Genomic DNA, 18,604 nt, shown 5'->3' on the forward strand with positions numbered 1-18,604 from the left:
CATCGTGTTTGATGATTCCCTTGATATTGTATGTGGGCTGGAACTGGTCTGTGACCGAAATAATAAAATCCATTCATTCATTTGTTTGAGTGAGTATGCAAAAAATAATACTCTGTGGTTTGTTTACAGCGTCTTTAGGCTTCCCTATAAGAGTTAGTGGAAGCAGCACTTTTAATTGGAGGTTGCTACTGGGAATAACATGGCAGGAGGGAGAAGTAATTGCTTGCTTTGTGGGACTAGCAAGCTGCTAGTCTTAAAGATCTGGCAAGCCTTGGATTCCCAACACTGTCTGTAGCAAATGAAATTCTCTGTGCTTCTCCCTATTGATTTATTGGTGACTCCTTCCTCTTATTCCGTCCCATAGGCATTAGGAAGTGCCCTCATTGATCCATGGACCCGGTTTCACGACAAGCCAATGAATGTAAGAGCCTTCACTTTCTTGCCCCTTTCCCTCCTAAATCTCACCATTCCACCATCACAGCTGAAGGCGTGTTTCCCTCTTCCCTAGGGGCTGGTTGCGACGGATTTTCTCCTTATGCATGGAGACACTGTCCAAGTGAAAGGGAGGATCTCATCGGATGCCAAAGAGTAAGTTGAGAAGGAGGAAAGCGTCTTGAGACTCTTGTGGTGCATTCGTATTACTGCTTTGGAGTACAGAGAAGTTGCTATCTCACCTGCTTGCCCCCCAAGCTGTTCATATCAGCATGGCTTCAGTTAGTATAATAGGTAAAGGTAAAGGGACCCCTGACCATTAGGTCCAGTCATGACCGACTCTGGGGTTGCGGCGCTCATCTCGCTTTACTGGCCGAGGGAGCTGGCATACAGCTTCTGGGTCATGTGGCCAGCATGACTAAGCCACTTCTGGAGAACCAGAGCAGCACACGGAAATGCCGTTTACCTTCCTGCTGGAGCGGTACCTATTTATCTACTTGCACTTAGTGCTTTCAAACTGCTAGATTGGCAAGAGCAGGGACCGAGCAACGGGAGCTCACCCTGTTGCGGGGATTCGAACTGCCGACCTTTTGATCGGCAAGCCCTAGGCTGTGTGGTTTAACCCACAGTGCCACCCGTGTCCCATAGTTAGTATAATAAATAATAATAATTTTTTATTTATACCCCACCCTTCACGGTTGAGGAAACCGGGCTCAGGGTGGCTAACAACAAAATTAAAACACTTAATTGATGCTACAAAAGAAAAAAACTACATAAAATACGGTATAAAGCATAAATGACAATAAAATCAAAAATCAATTTAGGGGGGAAATGCATCCGATAAACATTAGATGATCACCAGGGCTACCTGGCTAAATTAGTCCCACTTGGGCCAGCGAGACGAACAGGGGAGAATTAGCTGTGGGATCCTAGAGCTAGCAGGACCCTGTGGTTATGGGTGATAACTGTAGTCCAAAAACAGCTGGAGAACCAAGTTTGGGAAACCCTGGTCTATATGCTGCTCTAGGTTGCTAATTCCTATGTAATCACAGGGCTATGAGCGCTAGAACCATGCTTTATTTTTATTTATTTTTAAAGCTAATGTTCTCATGAAGCCCAAATACAGCACTAAATGTTCTCACTGTTTGGCATACAGGCAAGATGGCCAGGAGAGGGACTGCATAGTTGTTGTTTGTTTATACAGAAGTCCAGGAAGCCTTAACTTCCACGCTCTTGTTTTTGCATAACTTCCATCCTCTTCAAGTTTTGTTGTGAATCTGGGCCGTGATCTCGACAACCTCGTTCTTCACTTCAACCCCCGCTTTGACTACCAGACGGACGAGAACACCATTTTGAACACCATCGTGTGCAACTCCTTGCAGGACGGCGTCTGGGGGAAAGAACAGAGAATCACCGATTTCCCTTTCGAACAAGGTGCCAAAGTTCAGGTGAGGGTGTGGCAGTCTTATCAATCCGCCAACGGGCCGATTTAGAAGGCAATTGGGCTGGATCTGGCCCCCGGGCCTTAGTTTGCCTACCTATGGATTAAGACAACTCTGGTCCTTGGGCTCTGAAGTGCCTCAGACTCAACTGAAATGTAAAGCACTTGGGTAGAAGCAGCCTCAGACAGGAAATGGAAATGCTGAATGCCCAGTGTCTATGCAATAGTTGCCTTCCTTTAGTCTTTCAGGGCATGTAAAGTTCTTAGTGTTCTGGTTTTCTCATGACGACTCCTCCCGCTTCTTCCAGCTTTCCTTCATTTTTCTTTCTGCGGAGATCAAGGTAAAGCTGGCAGAAGGTCACGAGTTCACCTTCCCCAACCGGCTGGGCCTGAAGACCATCAGCTACATCAAGGTGGAAGGAGACTTCAGAATCAGAGCCCTCAAATTTCTCTAATTTTGCCCTGCGTCCCTATAGTCGGGCAACAAGTCTGAATAAACTCAACTGTTCTTCAAAAACTGCCTGCATGGTTTTAGTTTGTAACAGTCAGGGGAAATATTTTTCAGTCCAGGAGCCTCGTTCCCTACTGGAGAGCCTTCTGTGGCCCACATGACCATGGTGGGTGGAGACAGAGGCAAAAGTGGGCGGGGCAACAAATATAAATATTGCCTTTGAACAGTAGGGTATTTTCTAGGTAAAGGTAAAGGGACCCCTGACCATTAGGTCCAGTCGTGGCCGACTCTGGGGTTGAGGCGCTCATCTTGCTTTATTGGCCGAGGGAGCTGGCGTACAGCTTCCGGGTCATGTGGCCAGCATGACTAAGCCACTTCTGGCGAACCAGAGCAGTGCACGGAAACGCCGTTTACCTTCCCTCTGGAGTGGTGCCTATTTATCTACTTGCACTTTTGACGTGCTTTTGAACTGCTAGTTTGGCAGGAGCAGGGACTGAGCAGCGGGAGCTCACCCCGTCGCAGGGATTCGAACCGCCGACCTTCTGATCGGCAAGTCCTAGGCTCTGTGGTTTAACCCACAGCGCCACCCGCGTCCCGTAGGGTATTTTCTAGGCACACTCAAAAACCCCTCTCCCTTCTCTCTCTAGACCAGCCTCTCTCAACCTCGGGTCACTGGCTGTTGTTGGGCTGCAAATCCCATCATCCCTAGCTAGCAGAACCAGTGGTCAAGGGTGATGGGAGTTAAGCCAAGGTTAAGAAAGGCCGGTCTAGACTCTAGACCGGTGGTTTTCAACCAGTGTGTTGTGGCACCCTGGGGTGCCTTGAATGATGGTTTGGGGTGCCATGGGCAACACTGGCCTCTGTCCTTCTTTCCTTCTCTCCCTCCTTGATTGCCCTCTCATGTCTCTGCCTCCCGAAGGCTTGCACGGCCAGTTGTTGCAGCAGCCCTGGCTGCAAGCTCCCCAGGCGAATGGTTGCCTCTGGGGCTGGCCTGGGGGTTGCCAGGAGCCGAGGCGGCTTTGGAGTGAGCAAGCAAGTGGGAGAGGGAGCCCAGCCATTTAGTCTGCCAGCCCTTGCTGTTGGGAACAGACAGACAAAAGGGAGGCAGGCAGTGAGCTGGTCTTTTTGTGCTTGCTGTGTGCTAGGCCTGCCTGGGAGCCGAGTGCCCGTTGCTGAAGCCTTTCTGCCACAACAAACAATAAAAGCAACACGCAGACCAGTATACAGTGGTGCCCCGCAAGACGAATGCCTCGCAAGACGAAAAACCCGCTAGACGAAAGGGTTTTCCGTTTTTCGATGCGCTTCGCAAGACGAATTTCCCTATGGGCTTGCTTCGCAAGACGAAAAGGTCTTGCGAGTCTTGTGATTTTTTTCGCTCCCCCCCCTTTTCTAACCCGCTAAGCCTTTAATAGCTGCTAAGCCGCTAAACCACTAATAGTGCTAATCCGCTAAGCCGCTAATAGGGTTGCTTTGCAAGATGAAAAAACTGCTAGACAAAGAGGATTATTTTCGTCTTGCGAGGCACCACTGTACTAGATAGCACTTATTGCATAATATACATGATTTAGTAACAAAAACAAAATGTGTGCACTTGTAAATTCTCTAATATATTTGAAATCAATTGAACACACGTCTGTCAATCTTTGAAAGTCCATAGAAGTATAATAAGTCTATGGTTGAAACAAAGTAATAGATGCTATCCTGTGGGCTAAGTGGTAAAACCTTTTTTAGGAATTTATGGTGCCAAAGTAGTAGGTGAATAACAACGGACAGTGATCCTGGATAATCTGTTTCGCTGGAATCTTCTTCAGCACAACTACAAAAGAATTCAAATATGAAACAATGACCTGTGTACATGAAAAATATATAAACTTCACACATTGCAATCCATATGCTACAACTACAATAAGAAGAACAAAGGTATTCTGTATTGAAGCCTCTCAGCCATGCAGACCTGGCAGCGGCCACTGTCGCCTCTCAAGATAAGGTGCTGGTCTTATGTTCATCTTTGGCCAGTCTCTGTTGGGGCACTAAGGCTGGGGGCATCCTCTTCCCAGGGCCCTGTGGGGCAAACCTCACTTTGGGGCAGGGGGGGCAGCTCAGAAACCAGGGGTTGCAGCGACAACCCAGAGGACTCCCAAGGAGAGGAGAGAGGAAGCTTAAGGAACACTTTTAAAAAGGGTGAGATGCAGGCAAGGGGTGTGTTATGTACTGAGTTGAATAGGATCCAAAATGCAGCAGTCTGATTGGTCCTAGAACAATAGGATTCAGAATGCAGCAGTCTGATTGGCCCTAGAACAATAGGATTCAGAATGCAGCAGTCTGATTGGTCCTAGAAGAATAGGATCCAGAATGCAGCAGTCTGATTGGTCCACAGGAGCCACCCAATCCAGCTCCAGGTGGAAGTGAATCCGCAACCTGATTGGCCTACAGGTGAATCCCGGAATTAGCCAATCACGTGGGGCCCATTGTGTAAATGTATATAAAGCAGACATCCTGGGGGAACTTCCATTCCTCCTCACCACTATGAGCTGAATAAAGAGCATGAAATCCACTCTTGACTCTGAGTATACTTCAGGGTGTCAACTCCTGAGCTCCACAGCGGTGCCACAGAAAGAACGTAGTTGCTCAAGGGAGCTGTGGACTCAAAAAGGTTGAAAACCTCTGCTGTAGACAAGCAGGTGGCATTGGGCAAGAACACTTGGAGATGTGAAATCGGAGCAGTGAGGGGTGTGTGGCTAGGAAACCTATTGAGGGCCACACAAAGGAGTTTTGGGGACCATATTTGGCTTTCTGGACTGAGGTTCCTCACCTGTATTTTAAAAAAATTGGTACATCCTGCTGTCCTGCATTTGCTGTGGAGAAAAGGGGAAATTCTGGTGCCTGTGTCAAAATGATTTGAAAGCCTCTTTTGTTTGGTACCTATTTTTATGGGTTGTCCTGGCTGGCAGTTTAAATCACAGGATTTAAACAGTACAGGAGAGGTGTCCGTCCACAAAAGGGTTGCAGTCTCAAAGGCGTGATGCACATGTCCATGTTTTGAAGCAAGATCGTGGTAATTCTTTGCACATTTGGGACAGGTAAGTAATCTAGACGGACAAAATCATAAGCAGCCACTTACCAGGAAAGGCTGCTGAGGAAGATTTCCTGGGAGGTGAAAAAGAAAAATATACAGTGGTACCTCAGGTTAAGTACTTAATTCGTTCCAGATGTCTGTTCTTAACCTGAAGCACCACTTTAGCTAATGGGGCCTCCTGCTGCCGCTATGCCGCCGGAGCACGATTTCTGTTCTTATCCTGAAGCAAAGTTCTTAACCTGAAGCACTATTTCTAGGTTAGCGGAGTCTGTAACCTGAAGCGTATGTAACCCGAGGTACCACTGTAATCAGAAGCCACATTATATGTGCCGTCCCCTGACCCCTGCTGCAATGACACAGTAGCTGTGGGCATGAGCAAGAGGATGCTATGAGGAACTGTGACATCACCCAAAACAGACACTTTGGGACCTGAAACTTGAATGGAAGAGGTCTAAATGGTCTGCATCTTCGACTGTAATGAAATTAGAAAGTTTTGGGAAATGATATACAATGAGCTGAAGAAAATGTTCCATCTAACATTTGTTAAAAAACCTGAAGCATTTTTGTTAGGGATTGTAGGAAAAGACCTGCCAAGGAAAGTGAAAAATATCATTATGTATGCGACAACAGCAGCAAGAGTCTTAATAGCACAAGGATGGAAGGAGGAAATCCCAACTAAAGAATTATGGCAAGAGAAACTGATGGACTATGCAGAATTGGCAAAACTGACATACAAACTACGGGAGAAGGATAACTGTGACTTTAAAGATGAATGGGAACCTTTTCATAGAATCATAGAATCATAGAGTTGGAAGAGACCACAAGGGCCATCGAGTCCAACCCCCTGCCAAGCAGGAAACACCATCAGAGCACTCCTGACATATGGTTGTCAAGCCTCTGCTTAAAGACCTCCCATGAGCATCTATTTTGCATTGTTTGGTTTCTGAAATGTATCTGGGGAGTTTTACAAAGTACTTAAAGAAATAACAAAGTGAACTGAACTCCTTGGCAGGTTTTGATTAAACAATCACAAACTTTTTATTGACAATAGCCAGTCAGATAAATTAAGGATCTATACAATTGTGTAGCATGCAGAGAATAACATTTGTTAATAAACCAGAGAGAGGGAAGTCAGGGGGGAGGGTGGGTTACTTTATGGGGAGGGGGAGGGGGGAAATGGTGGGGGAATTGATATGTCTTTTTTGATAAAATGTCTTGTTGAAATTCCGAATAAAAAAATATTTAAAATAAATAAATGGTCTGCATCCTCCAGACATGCCTGGAGCTGTTCCACAACTCTCTGCTTGATTGCCTTGCCCAGGAATGGAATACTGGAGACTGGGCAATAGTTGGCCATAGTGGCCAGGTCCAAAGATGGTTTAATAACCGCTTCTTTAAGGGGTTCCAGGAAGACTTCCTCACAGAGGGAAGCGTTCTCCACCCCATGGAGCCTGTTGCCCAGCTCTGCCCAGCTTGCTTTTATGAGCTAGGATGGACAAGGGCTGAGAAGACGGGCTGTCGGTTCTACTTGCCTAAGCAGCCTGTCTGCATCCTCGGAGCTAACAGAGGATGAGGCTTCCCCAGCTGGTGTGGGAGGAGACATTTCCAAATCTTCCCAGTGCTCCGCTCTGTGGGAATGTTGGCAGGAAGGTAGTGCAGTGTAGTGGTTAGAGTAGTGTCAGACTAGAACAAGCGAGACCCCAGTTCCAAGCCCTAGACATGAATCGCCAGTCACAGTCTCTCAGCCGAGCTGAGCTTGCAAGGCTGTCATGAGACTAATGAGGGGGAGACATGCCTGCCACCCTGAGTTTCTTGGAAGGAGAGCGGGCCAAAATGTAATTATTTATAATAACAAAATAATGGTAGGGTGGATGGTTGAAAATATAGTCCAGGCAAAGCACATTAGTTCATGGGAGATGCCAAAAGCACAAGCAGCTTTAAATCTGTTTTTAAAAATGAAATACAGCAAATATATCTGCCTTCCTGCATGGCTGTCCCAGAACTGATCTACCTCCGTCCAAATGGATGCAAAGCAACGTAGGAAGAGTCTACTGCATGGTGCCTTTAAATATTGTTACCCACCCACCCCCAACCCCGATCTCCAAGCCCTGTGAGATCCAGTGGGGTCTGTGTTTCCTTTCGGACAAGGAGGCTCAGCGGAGACTGTGGTGTCTTTATGTTAGATGGTTTATTTGCACAAAGAGTGTTGCCTCGGTTTATGAACTTAATCCATTCCGGAAGTCTGTTCTTAAACCGAAACTGTTCTTAAACCGAGATGCCCTTTTGCTAATGAGGCCTCCCGCCGCCGGTGCCCTTCCACCGTTTGGCTTCCATTCTTAGACCGAGGTAATCCCGTTGCGGGGATTCAAACCGCTGACCTTCTGATCAGCAAGTTGCGTGTTGAGTCCCACAATGCCACCCCCCAAAAATTCACACATCACATATCAATTTTGTTTATGGTTTTTGCCATAATTTTGGCCACAACTTTATTCAAAATACAAAAATTGTGAGTGGTTGCTTAGGCATTGGTTATGACTATCTGTCCTTGCCCCCAGGGACAGAGCTGGCCTTCCGGATTCCAACGGAAGCCAGCGTGGGAAACAAGTATTGGGTGAGAAAATGAAGCTGGGCATCAGTCCCTCACTTCTCACCCTCATGTTCCTGTGGGGCTTGCCTGGCCCAAGTCCGATGCCAGGGACAAGGACGAAAAGAATGGCATGCCCCTGGATTCCTTTAACGGAATTCCCTTTCCGCACCACCATTGGAGGGGTAGGCACTTACCCCTCCACCAACCAATTTTAACCAATGCCTAACCGCCATGGAGCCCTCAGCTCACCGCCAAACCACTCACAGACCCAACCAAGCCTTCAGCTTAGCCACCACCGCACCCAACCAAACATCGTTTCCTGAAAAAGAAAGGTGCACACCATCATCTCTGAAAAAAGATTCAGCCTGAAAAAGAATCTCAGGATAGGAAATCACATCTCCACCCAGCTCAAAAATCTTTTTAGACACCGCAGAATTGATGCGTTTTCTGGCCCTTTCGGTGGCAGCTGGGCAACGACTACCTCTCCAAATGCGCCGTTGCAAAAGCTTTGACCAAAAAATATTTTTGCTGTCGGCACCAGTGCCCACAGCTCCGCCAGATCGCCCAAAATTGCAGCACGTAGTGAAAAACAGTCCATGGAAACCAGGTTGTTCTCACCCAGCTGCACCCCGACAGCAGTGGCAGGAATTCTGGCCAGCGCATTCCCCGTCTGGACAGCCAAGGCAACTGCACATGTGGAGGAAGGCCGAGACCCGGTCCCAATCCGGACTGCCGTGCACTGATGCCAGCCCAATGCATGATGCTGTGCCCCACCATCCAGATGCGGAGAAGCTGCTAAACCTAAGATAAAACAAGCAAAAACTGTAAGACACCAATAATGTTAACAAACATAACCTTTGAATGCATTCGATTTCCAACGACCTGTATTTTATTTTCCACTGCCTTATTAACACGCTTTCCGGCCTCCTGGGTGGTAGTTTGTCTAGGCATTGCTTCCCAACCAGCTGCACCTGACCTCAGCAGGGCAGCACTGACGACTGGGCCCCACCATATCGTCAGTACCAGCAAACATTGTGGGGGGAACAATGAATCCCAAGGCAATCGCATCCAGCCAGGTGTCGTTCCCCATAGGGGAAAGATGCTCCCCATCTGCCCTAAAGAGGGCAACAGCCTTGAAGAAAATAGCAGGGTGCAATATTGTGCAAAACGGCCAAGAGGACGCCCAACGTTGGGCATCCTGTATTTAAAGACTCTGACCCCTCCTCCAAATTGGCAACAATCTAAACTCCCCAGCAACCCAATTTTAACCACTTAATGGCTTGGGTTCATCCCAAATCTGCCCAGTAACAGCAGGGTGGCTTGTTTCCCCAACCGCAACACGTGCTCTCTGTTAGGGAGAACACGCTTTCTAGGCTCTGTGGTTTAACCCACAGTGCCACCCGCATCCCTTTCTGGAGGTACTAGGCTGGCGTAAAGAAATAGCACCAGCTGTTTGAGCTTATCAGGTGTGTTCCCAGCAGGGTCGGATTTAGGTTGGATGAGGCCCTAAGCTACTGAAGGTGATGGGGCCCTTTATATGTCCAGCTGTCCTTTGTCAACAACAAATTGTCGCTTTTTTGTTGTTGAATATATGCTATATGGTAATTTATGGACCTTATAGGTATCTAAAACAATTTTAATTGTTTTTTATCTTATATTTTGGAAATGTACATCCAGTTTTTCCCCCTTTAAATTGTTTGGGGGCCCCCAAGAGAGTGGGCCCTAAGCTATAGCTTGTTTAGCTTATGCGTAAATCTGGCACTGGTTCCCAGTCATCAGAAACAGGCCAGCTGTTTAGCCTATTGACTCTGATTTTCTTCACCTTCCTTGCATTGCTAGAGAGAGAAGCAGACCCTCCACTCACTGCAAACCCTTTTTATCACGTGATGCAGTTTAAAAGGACCTTAAGAACAAGCCTCAGCTATTTAAGGTGTAACTGGGGCTTATTTCGCAGAGGTTGGAAGGAATAAAGTTTTGGTTATTTGCTGCACCCTTGGAAGAGATCATTATGCAGCCTGTGAGTCTTGCATGTCCATTTTTGTGCTTGTTAGTATAGGAGGCAGTTGCTATTGAAGCTGTAATACCACCAAGTGCAATACAACTAGGCTGAAAATTTAGAAGAATTAATAAGAGGCTTGTTCTCTCTAGGGAAGAACATGATTGTTTCTCAGCTGCTAACTCTTATATCTCTGACTTCTAGCCTCTGTTTCTCTAGCTGCTTCTGGGTTCTTTATTTTAATTTTTTATTGAAAGCATTTCAATTAAGCAAAATAAAGTAAGAATAAAAAGTGCATAAAGAGAAAAAGGTGGTGTATTATATCACTATATATGCAATCAACTACAATTCCGCAAGTGCTTATCTACAATAGAGGCATATAAATGTTATTATTATCCAAATACAAGTATGGTTATTTATAACCATATATTTAGAAATATGTTCCAAATTTCATTATCCTGCTTCTAAAGTAGGTCCAGAAGCAGCAGCCACCGCAAAATGCAGGTCAGCTGTTCACTGGGGCAGGAGAAAGGGCAGGAAAACGTGGGATTTGAGAAGGGCTCAAAAACACGCGTATTTGAGTGAACATGGCTAAGTCATCTATTTTATGGTTCACTTACAGTACTTGTAAGGTAAAGGTAAAGGGATCCCTGACCATTAGGTCTAGTTGTGACCGACGCTGGGGTTGCAGTGCTCACCTCGCTTTATTGGCCGAGGGAGCCAGCGTACAGCTTCTGGGTCATGTGGCCAGCATGACTAAGCTGCTTCTGGCGAACCAGAGCAGTGCACGGAAACGCCGTTTACCTTCCCGCCGGAGCGGTACCTATTTATCTACTTGCACTTTGACGTGCTTTCGAACTGCTAGGTTGGCAGGAGCAGGGACCGAGCAACGGGAGCTCACCCCGTCACGGGGATTCGAACCGCCGACCTTCTGATTGGCAAGCCCTAGGCTCTGTGGTTTAACCCACAGCGCCACCCGCGTCCCTTTTACAGTATTTGTAGGCTGCCCTAAAGCAGAGTTCCGGGAAGCAGCTCATTCTATTAACCTGAGTGTTAAAATTCCTGCACAGGTTCCCTAGCACTGCTCTAACCAGAGCTATCTATGGTCTTGTCTGTCTGTCTGTCTGTCTGTCTGTTGTTGACGGCTTCCTTTTGTCCTCCTTTTGCAGCAACCGCCAAGTCTACTCGGTGGTCCCTGGGCTCACCTTATTTCCAGGACAAAGACTGTAAGAGCATTCATTTCCCTTCCCCCTTCCCCTCCTGAATCTCATCCTGCCACCACTGCGATTGAAAAATGTCTCTCGTTTCCCTTGCTATAGGGGGTAGTTGCCACTGAGTTTCAAGTCCTGCATGGAGATATGGTCCAGATAAAAGGAAGGATCCTGCCAGATGCCAAAGAGTGAGTAGGGAAGGGGCGGAGTATCGCCTGTCTCCGGGAACTTGTGTGTAGGCACACTGTGTAAAAGGTAAAGGTAAAGGGACCCCTGACCATTAGGTCCAGTCGTGGCCGACTCTGGGGTTGCGGCGCTCATCTCGCTTTATTGGCTGAGGGAGCCGGCGTACAGCTTCCGGGTCATGTGGCCAGCATGACTAAGCCACTTCTGGCGAACCAGAGCAGTGCACGGAAACACCGTTTACCTTCCTGCCAGAGCAGTACCTATTTTTTATATATAATTTAAAATATAACTTTATTGAATAATACAATCAAATTTCCAGACATATCTGCAAAAACACAATTATTTACACATTTGCCAAACATAAAGAGTAAGAAGAAATGAAAAAGAAAGAAAGAAAAGGAAAACAAAACAAAAAGAAAATGCTGTTTTCCCTAAACAGTAATTCCAGACACTTACACACATTATAAAATACAAATCTTAATTAAAATATCTTAAAAGACTTCCACCGCCTAAACCACACTTCTTTTGTTATTTAATTCTCATTTACCTCTGAGCAACGGGAGCTCACCCTGTCGTGGGGATTCGGACCGCCGACCTTCTGATCGGCAAGTCCTAGGCTCTGTGGTTTAACCCACAGTGTGTACATAGCCCTTAAACGTGCTTCTGAGAGCGGAGAATCTCTTATGTATGCCAGGCAAGCTTCGCCCTGGTCATGCGTCCAGGACATAGCAATTCACACCTGTACCAAGATCTTAAGCTGAATGCTGAAGCACCAGATTTATTAAAATAGGGCATGGAAGGGCGAATCATGTTCTAAACAAGGATGTAGAACACAGATCCTCTCATGTTTTTTTTACCTGATTACAGCCACACCCTTAAAATGGAGAGTAAATTAGGAAAGAGATTGCAAGAGGGCTGTGCCTGGGTGTATGGAGAAAACGCCCTACTGCACAAAAGTAAAATGTATTTGCCTACCTTCTTCTGCCTCTGGCACTGCCTGCTATTGGAATGTTACCTAGGAAGGAATGCAAACCACCTCCCCACTGGGCTTAAACAGGTCCCCCCCCCCCACCCTGTGCTAATGTGTAGATGAAATCTTCCTCCTTGTCTTGGTTTCTACCAGCTGGCTGGGGCCGATGGGAGTTTCCAAAACATCTAGAGCAGCCTTTCTCAACCTGTGGGTCCCCAGATGTTGTTGAACTGCAACTCCCATCAGCCCTAGCTAGCAAGGCCAGAGCTCAGGGATGATGGGAGTTGTAGTCCAACAACATCTGGGGACCCACAGGTTGAGAACCACTGATAGGGTACCAGGTTACGGAATGTAGTAACCAGCAACAAAATAAACTTGCTCCACCAGTATGGCAGTATGGAAAGATGCCTTTCCTATAGCATCCTAACTCTCTTGTCTAGAACCTGCGTACCTTACTTGGTCCCATTAACCAAGTTGCCTTCCCATAGCCCCCTCATCTTCAGCAGGGCCTTCCTTACAAGGCTGTTGTAAATTATGTAATGGGGAATGTAGGATATGGGGATATATATTGTGAGTTAAGTAATTTAAGAGTCACGGGGACTGGCAGACACATTATGCAGATCTTGGGCTTCATTCTGACACCTCATTGGTCTATAACAAGCTCCAGGTAGATAATTCCTGAGTGAATCTCTGCAACCGTGAGTACTAGAACATTGCTTTATTTTTAATTTTTAAAGTGTTTTCATGCAGCCAAAATCCAGCACAGTATATGAATTTGAGGTGGGTTTAGGCTATAGGCCTGGGTCCCCTTCTCATTCTTGGGTCCAGCATGGATACAATTCCTAGACTAGCCAGGCGGGATTCCTGGTTATTCCTAATAGCCCGCTGTGGGTTAAACCACAGAGCCTAGCGCTTGCTGATCAGAAGGTCGGTGGTTTGAATCCCTGCAACGGGGTGAGCTCCCGCTGCTCTGTTCCAGCTCCTGCCAACCCAGCAGTTCGAAAGCACGTCAAAGTGCAAGTAGATAAATAGGTACCGCTGCAGTGGGAAAGTAAACAGTGTTTCCATGCACTGCTCTGGTTCGCCAGAAGCAGCTTAGTTATGCTGGCCACATGCCCCAGAAGCTGTACGCCAGCTCCCTCGGCCAATAAAATGAGATCAGCGCCGTAACCCCAGAGTCGGTCATGACTCGACCTATGGGTCGTTCAGGTAGCAAAGGAAGTGGCTCGGTGCCCCAGGGCAAATGGGTGGCTTCCATCCCCCCCCCCCGCCTGCCCGCTCAAGTCGCTGGTAGTTACAAAGACTGGAAGAGAGAGTTGAGTTATGTGACCTAGAAGCTAGAAGCTGGAAACAGCAGGTTGGGAAACCAGGGAGACAGAGTTGTGCCTGATTTCTGCTTGCATCCAAGGCTGCATCTAAGGGGGAAGAAAAGGGGGTGTTAATGTTGTGAACCTAATAATAATAATAAATTTATACCCCCCACCCATCTGGCTGGGTTTCTCCAGCCACTCTGGGCAGCTTCCAACAGAACACTAAAATACAATAACCTATTAAACATTAAAAGCTTTCCTAAACAGGGCTGCCTTCAGATGTCTTCTAAAAGACTGGTAGTTATTTTTCTCTTTGACATCTGGTGGGAGGGCGTTCCACAGGGCGGGTGCCACTACTGAGAAGGCCCTCTGCCTGGTTCCCTGTAACTTGGCTTTTCGCAGTGAGGGAACCGCCAGAATGGAGGTGGAGACACGCCTTCATAGGTTCAGGTTGTATATATGTGCAAATAAACCATATGTCATAAAGGCAGCTCAGTCTCTGCTGCTCCTCATTCTGAAGGAAACGCGAACCCTGGTAAGTGCTTGAAACCCCTGGAATCTCACCCCTCAGAGATCAAGGTAGCATGTAAAAATGTTCTCAATATTCTCACGGCATGGCGAGCATGTGAACACCTAGGAGAGGAGCCCTGTTGTTGTCGTCGTTGCTGGTGCTGCAGTCCAGTAAGCCTCTCACGTTTGCTATTCTTGTTTCTTTCATAACTTTCAAACCTCTTCAAGATTTGTTGTGAAACTGGGCCAAGACCCCGAGAACCTCGTTCTTCACTTCAACCCGCACTTTGACCCCCAGAAGTGTCGGAACACCATTGTATGCAACTCCAAGGAAAATGGGCTGTGGGGGGAAGAGGAGGAGAGCATCTCCAAGTTCCCTTTTGAGCAAGGCGGCAGAGTTCAGGTGAGGTCTTAGCAGTAGAACAAATGGAGCCAGCCAGGCAAGCAGGCAGCTTCTCCTGGAGTTCCCTGTGGAGGGAGGGGCATCTGTAGCCTTCCAGATGACATTATAATCCCAACTCCCATCTGCCTTGACTAGCATGGCTGATGGTCAGGCATGATGGGACCAACAGGCCAACAATATCTGGAGGGGACGACGACACAGGTTTACTTTCCCTGGCACATGCAAAAGTGGGACGCCTCCATGTTTCATAGGAGGGTTCATTTTATATGGGCAGAACAACTGGAATGCCAGTGTTGGGAGACTTGGCCTGTCTGAACAACAGTTGTGTCCCACTTTTAATTACAAGGGCTCACAAATGAAATGATCGCCACCTTTGTTTTGTGGATGTTCATGAATTCCATGTGTTTTTATTAAAGTTAAAGGTAAAGGGACCCCTGAACATTAGGTCCAGTCGTGACTGACTCTGGGGTTGTGGTGCTCATCTCGCTTTATTGGCCGAGGGAGCCGGTGTACAGCTTCCGGGTCATGTGGCCAGCATGAGTAAGCCACTTCTGGCAAACCAGAGCAGCACACAGAAACGCCGTTTACCTTCCTGCCAGAGTGGTACCTATTTATCTACTTGCACTTTGATGTGCTTTCGAACTGCTAGGTGGGCAGGAGCTGGACTGAGCAATGGGAGCTCACCCCGTCGTGGGGATTCAAACCACCGACCTTCTGATCAGCAAGTCCTAGGCTCTGTGGTTTAACCCACAGCGCCACCCACGTCCATGTTTTTATTACAATGCTTTTAAAAAATAAAAATAAAAAGCCTATGCTTATCAATCAAGATCCTTTATTAGGCACAGCAAACCCCACATTATCAAACAGACACTGTATACAAATTGTGCAACATACGAGCTCAACATAACAAGGTTTGTCCGGGTCAGATCTTTAACCCCAGAGAAAATCAATTTGCATAAATAATACAATACAGCACTACCAAATCCCCGATCAGTTAAAAACCACTAATTCTCTTTATAATGACCCAGGCTTTCTACGTGGACAGCACTCAAAAATTCAGCCACTATTAAAATGATTTGTTCATTCCTGTCCGAAAGCAGATCCTGAACCGTTGGTAGCATAGAAATCAGCCTATTGAGTTGTAAGGCCTCTAATAATTGTCTTCCGGCATAAATGCCAAAATCGCAAGAAAAGAAAATATGCTCCAAAGTAGCCTATGCTTATGCACTTACATATATATATTGCAAGTCAGGTAGAGACGTTTTTGGTACAAGTGACTCTATGCGGATAGACGTAAAAATGTGGCTGTCTTGGTCCTTGGGTTTTGATGTACAGTCATACCTCATGTTATGTCCGCTTCATGTTACGTTCTTTCAGGTTACGTCCCACAGCAACCCGGAAGTACCAGAAAGGGTTACTTCCAGGTTTCGCCGCTCGCGCATGCGCAGAAGCACAAAATGACATCACGTGCATGTGCAGAAGCGGTGAATCGCAACCCGCATGTGCGCAGATGTGCCGCTGCGGGTTGCGCTCTTTTCATGTTGCGAACGGGCCTCCAGAACGGATCCCATTCACAACCAGAGGTACCACTGTGCTACAGATTCATCAGCAGTGGAAAAGCCTTGGGGGTCAAAGCAGCCTTTGGTGGCCAGAATGGCCAGCTTGCACTGTCGACAACAGTGACTGCCATTCCTTTGGAATCATAGAATTGTAGAGTTGGAAGGGACACCAAGATTCATCTATTCCAACCCCCTTCAATGCAGGAATCTCAACTTAAAGCATCCATGACAGATGGCTGTCCAACCTCTGCTTAAAAACCTCCAAGGAAGGAGAGTCCACCACCTCCCAAGAGAGACTTCTCCAATTTAAGAAATTAAAGTGTTGCCAGGTCATTTAAAAAACGGTTCAGTGTCCTGCGTTGACGCCTCCCTCTCTGCTTCTTGCAGCTTTCCTTCACATTCCTTACTTCTGAGATTATGGTGCTCCTGGATGACAAACATGAGATCTCCTTCCCCAACCGGCTGGGCCTGAGGGTCCTTGAATACATGGCGGTGGAAGGAGGCTTCAGAATCAGAGCCCTCAGATTCCTCGAATCTTGATTTCCCATAGTCCTGTAACATGTCCGAATAAATTCAACTTGGTTATTCGAAATGGGCAGTGTAACCTGGTTTTGTTTTATATATTGTGTGTATTTCTGAGCACAATTCAAAGTGTTGGTGTTGACCTTTAAAGCCCTAAATGGCCATGGCCCAGTATACCTGAAGGAGCGTCTCCACCCCCATTGTTCTACTGCAACACTGAGATCCAGCGCCGAGGGCCTGCTAGTGGTTCCCTCATTGTGAGAAGCAAAGCTACAGGGAACCAGGCAGAGGGCCTTCTTGGTAGTGGAACACCCTCCCATCAGCAGAGGGCCTTCTCGGTTGTGGCTCCCACCCTGTGGAACGCCCTCCCATCAGATGTCAAAAAGATAAACAACTACCTGACATTTAGAAGACATCTGAAGGCAGCCCTGTTCAGGGAAGTTTTTAATGTGTAGTATTTTAATGTATTTTTAATCTTTGTTGGAAGCCGCCCAGAGTGGCTGGGGAGACCCAGCAAGATGGGCGGGGTACAAATTAATTAATATAAATAAATAAATATGTGTGTGCATCTCAGGTTTAGTTTAATTAATATAAATAAATAAGTAAGTAAGTAAGTAAGTAAGTAAGTAAGTAAGTATGTGCATCTCAGGTTTAGTTTTCCACAAGGCCATAAATCTAGGCTCCACCACTTCAAGCTGCAGGTGGCAATTACCTCAGGCTTCTTCGTCTGTTATTATTTTTCAAATCCCTCCCAGCCAAGAGACTTAACATGCCAGCAGGCAATGAGAGAGGTTCTAGCTTGGCCACCATTGCAACTTGTTAGTCTTCAATGCAGAGGGAATCTGTTGTATGCAGGTGAATTCTGTCATCTGACCAAGCTGAGGTGGTGCAGCACAGACAGAAATATTGCTTCCTTCCTCAGTGGAAAATGTGGCTTTTATTCGCACTCTGCCAATGTGGGCAAAGCCCAGTTCCTTCCAACCTACTCCTGTTTCCTCTTTTTAGCACACACTCTACTTTAGCTCTCATTTCTACTTAACTCTCTGTTTAACTCACTCACTCAAAACCCACCCAGGCAATGAGCAACCTTCAGATGGCTCTATTTTTAGGAAACCATCAGAATGTGCCTTGAATAGCACCTCTGGACTATATTAGCAATTATCACCTGCCAATTGCTGCATGTAAAAGCTACTGTTAAAGGCACAGCTGCAGAATCGGAGTGCAAAATTTGGCAACTCCACAATCTGCAACACTTGCTGCAACAGGTTTTCAATTGTTGATTGAAGATGTAAATCGCACTGATGCAAGACCAGTGGGTTTGCCTTTTTGCTACCTCTTGCATTGGACACCTGTTAAGGATTGTGTGCAACTAGGTTCTACTCAGAGAAGACCCATTGAAATTAATGGGCTTAAGTTAACCAAGTCTATTAATACCTTGGAGTAGGGCTAATGTTGGCTACAACTCCAAATTATTTCTCAAAAACAAAACCAAAACCCTGGTGATATTTTTATAGTCCTTGTGAAACCTTAGACCACAGTATTTTTCTTAGTCAAGGAGACAGTTTGTGGATTGGTATACTTTTATCATGTACAGAAGATTTTGTGGGACCTTCTCCACCTTACAAAATGTTTTGGTTGCTATGTTTGCATGTGGTAACTAGAATTGTCACACAAACGGAAGCCACCCAGAGTGGCTGGGGAAGCCCAGATGGGAGTGGTATAAATAATAAAATTATTATTAAATATAACTATTTGTTGTTGTTTAGTCATTTAGTCGTGTCCAACTGTTCGTGACCCCATGGACCAGAGCACGCCAGGCACTCCTGTCTTCCACTGCCTCCCGCAGTTTGGTCAAACACATGTTCGTAGCTTCGAGAACACTGTCCAACCATCTCGGCCTCTGTTCTCCCCTTCTCCTTGTGCCCTCCATCTTTCCCAACATCAGGGTCT

General features: G+C 46.6%; 1 protein-coding gene and 1 pseudogene across 1 annotated transcript; both read left to right on the forward strand.

Annotated features, from left to right (window-relative positions):
- The first annotated feature begins 342 nt into the window (after window positions 1–342).
- On the forward strand, window positions 343–2,384 carry LOC128421483 (16 kDa beta-galactoside-binding lectin-like). The gene is made up of 4 exons (XM_053404369.1): window positions 343–421; window positions 509–588; window positions 1,697–1,880; window positions 2,182–2,384. Exons 1-4 carry the CDS (start codon window positions 416–418, stop codon window positions 2,326–2,328), a joined length of 417 nt encoding a protein of 138 aa, XP_053260344.1. The 5' UTR covers window positions 343–415; the 3' UTR covers window positions 2,329–2,384.
- Window positions 2,385–10,481: 8,097 nt separating this feature from the next.
- On the forward strand, window positions 10,482–16,694 carry LOC128421096 (16 kDa beta-galactoside-binding lectin-like; annotated as a pseudogene).
- The last annotated feature ends 1,910 nt before the right edge of the window (window positions 16,695–18,604 follow it).

This window comes from Podarcis raffonei, chromosome 9 (genome assembly GCF_027172205.1).
Source record: "Podarcis raffonei isolate rPodRaf1 chromosome 9, rPodRaf1.pri, whole genome shotgun sequence".
NCBI lineage: Eukaryota > Metazoa > Chordata > Lepidosauria > Squamata > Lacertidae > Podarcis > Podarcis raffonei.

Coding starts and splice junctions, on each gene's coding strand:
- LOC128421483 (XM_053404369.1), top strand. Junction 589..1,696: donor ATCTCATCGGATGCCAAAGA/GTAAGTTGAGAA, acceptor ATCCTCTTCAAG/TTTTGTTGTGAATCTGGGCC. Junction 1,881..2,181: donor AACAAGGTGCCAAAGTTCAG/GTGAGGGTGTGG, acceptor CGCTTCTTCCAG/CTTTCCTTCATTTTTCTTTC.